Source organism: Mercenaria mercenaria, unplaced genomic scaffold (genome assembly GCF_021730395.1).
Source record: "Mercenaria mercenaria strain notata unplaced genomic scaffold, MADL_Memer_1 contig_3823, whole genome shotgun sequence".
Classification (NCBI taxonomy): Eukaryota; Metazoa; Mollusca; class Bivalvia; order Venerida; family Veneridae; genus Mercenaria; species Mercenaria mercenaria.
The window spans coordinates 43,436-45,947 of record NW_026462001.1 but is presented as its reverse complement, the minus strand read 5'-3'; the positions used below and the strand labels follow the sequence as shown (position 1 = coordinate 45,947).

The 2,512-nt window shown below is 33.2% G+C and overlaps 1 protein-coding gene across 1 annotated transcript; it reads left to right on the top strand.

Moving 5' to 3' along the window:
• The first annotated feature begins 447 nt into the window (after positions 1–447).
• LOC128553433 (uncharacterized) lies at positions 448–1,367 on the top strand. The gene is made up of 2 exons (XM_053534580.1): positions 448–895; positions 1,148–1,367. Exons 1-2 carry the CDS (start codon positions 509–511, stop codon positions 1,244–1,246), a joined length of 486 nt encoding a protein of 161 aa, XP_053390555.1. The 5' UTR covers positions 448–508; the 3' UTR covers positions 1,247–1,367.
• Positions 1,368–2,512: the final 1,145 nt, after the last annotated feature.

The window sequence follows — 2,512 nt, the reverse complement described above, 5'->3', positions numbered from 1 at the left end:
AATCAAAGCCAGCAATTATTATGTGGAAGGACAGGTTAACATATAAAAGTTATTTCACAATATTTTTAAATTCAAGGCAGAATTAGACGTTTTTGTTGTAGTAGGGGTTCAAAAGACATGTTGTCTGTAAAAATATATCTATCCAATTGTGTCCGATGATGTCTGTCTGTCAATAAAATGAGAATGATATTATGGAAATAAGAAGTTGTTAAATGAACTGTTCATGTCACGCAATGACTAAATTCTCAGATCTAATAAAAATCCGTCGGACTTGGCTTTTCCAACATTTATTTTAAAAAACATCCCCACTGTGCCAGTCTCAGGTTCATATAAATCAAGTTTATATTTCTTGTGTTGTTATTAAAGCCTGCCATTTGAGCGATATGTCAATATTCGTAAATTTAACTCACTAAAACCTGCCAAACCATTTTCTTACTTTGACAGTTTTGAATCATACGTAGCGGCATCTATATAGAGACAAGCAGAGGAAGTGTAACATTTTGTAAATATGGCAACAGCCCAACCATTACAAGACCGTGTTCATCTGTTTCGTCTCCAAACTCTTATTATAGATGGAGGCACTACAGTCATAAGGAACATAATTCATCAAAAGAGCTCCAATGTTCCGTTTAATGTGTTTCTTAGTCATGAAAAGAGAGCAGTAAAAACACTGAGGGGCAAGAATACAATAACGAAAGCACAGTACAATCTGCTGTATCCACAAGGTGGTAATCTTCCTTCTATCACTGACATCGACCTGACTCTTGCAACATGCCTGCTGAGAAATCTGAATAGTTTCGGGCTAAACCCTAACTATAACTGGAGTGCAACACCGCAGCAAGCTGACACTTCCGTTGAGGCAGACTTATGTCGTCTAAGAAATACACGAAATGAGGTAGGTGTTCTTAATTATATTAACTTTGTTGTATCAGGAAAATAGTTCCCATATTTATTCTTCAAATCTTATATTGAAAGGTACCTTTAAACATGCTTAATATCAAATGAAAGTATAAAATGTGCGTAACTTTCTTTCTTGTTTCTGCTGGAATAAGACGTTTATAACTTATAACTTGTCAATGATAAAATGTTTAACAAATGAAACGTTACATGACAGCTTTAGAAGATGCATTATCTTTATTTCTTTCAGATAGCGCATATAGCGACTACAACAGGAATAGACCAGGCAACATTTCAGATCAAGTGGAAGGAAGTCGAACAGGTAATGGACTTACATTATTTCTTGTAGTAATCTCTTTGTTTCTCTTACAACTTACTGTTTTACTAACATCACCGAAGTCTCCTTTCAGACGCCTTGCTGATTGCTCCGGTTTGGTGTCTTTTTAAAGTGAAAGAGTCAAGGTTTTATTTTAATTATTGATATTTTATATTATTGTTTAAAATAAAACCTTGGCTTATTGGTTAAGATTTTGTCTGCTCATATCAGTTCAAGACTTTTGACTGGAAAACACAAATATGCGCCCATATAATATTTTATTTGTCAGCGACAAAATCTGTGTCCTTCGCCATCAATATGTCATTCCAAGTACAATTACATAGCAAATAACAAAACCGATAAATGGCAAAATGTAGATAAATTAAGCATCAATAACACTCTAAATTAATATTGCCTGGAACTACACAAGTGTGTGTCCCTGTACTATTTTATTTGTCAGCAACAAAAGCTGTGGCCTTCATCATCAATATTTCATTCCAAGTGCGCATGTATTGTGCCAATTAGCCGGGAGGTTGATAACACAAAATAATAGAAATACCCAAAAGGTAATTGAGATTTGAAGAAGTAAGTAGCTCGGTACTTGAGTTACTTTATAATTATGCAGATATGTTAAATAATATCCATGTTTTAAACCGAGGGATAAATGTGAATTTTCAGAATCTTAAAAAACAATTATGACTGTATCTTTCTTATCTAGAACATAGAACTTTGGAGCAGGTGATATGTTATATTTCACACTTTTTCATAATTATGTAAGGCTTGATTTGTCAAAAGCTTTATTCTTTCTATTTCAAAACTAAATATAATTTACTGTACGTACAATTATATTTGCACAATATTCAGTTTTTCCCCGTTTACATATTCTTATAATATTACTATTATTATAAAAATAAATCAGAAACATAAAGTTCGAATAAAAGGGAATCTATCCATTGGCAATCCAGTTTTTTTTGTCTATGCCTCCACGGTTACATGTGGGATACAAAATGAAACTATACAGTAAAAAAGAAACAGTTTTTAATTGTTTTATTAGCTAGATGACGACTGATTTATAGAATTAACCAGCAGTTAGGCCTTGTTTTCCCTTTAAAGCTCAACAGCAATGTGACATATTGATTTTAGGAAAATTCTGGGAGATGGGAAAAGTAAGATCACAGGCAAACGGCAAAGGATCAGTAAGTGTGTTTTCACTAAGAAGGGATTGATTTCCACATTTCTTTAAGACTTACTACATTTTAGCTCTCCTAAGCATAAAGTGCACTAAGTGAACATTTCATA

Bases quoted from the DNA above. Each gene is read 5' to 3' on its own strand.
- LOC128553433 (XM_053534580.1), top strand. From the start codon at position 509: ATGGCAACAGCCCAACCATTACAAGACCGTGTTCATCTGTTTCGTCTC. The intron at 896-1,147 runs GTAGGTGTTCTT...TATTTCTTTCAG, and splicing joins TAAGAAATACACGAAATGAG to ATAGCGCATATAGCGACTAC.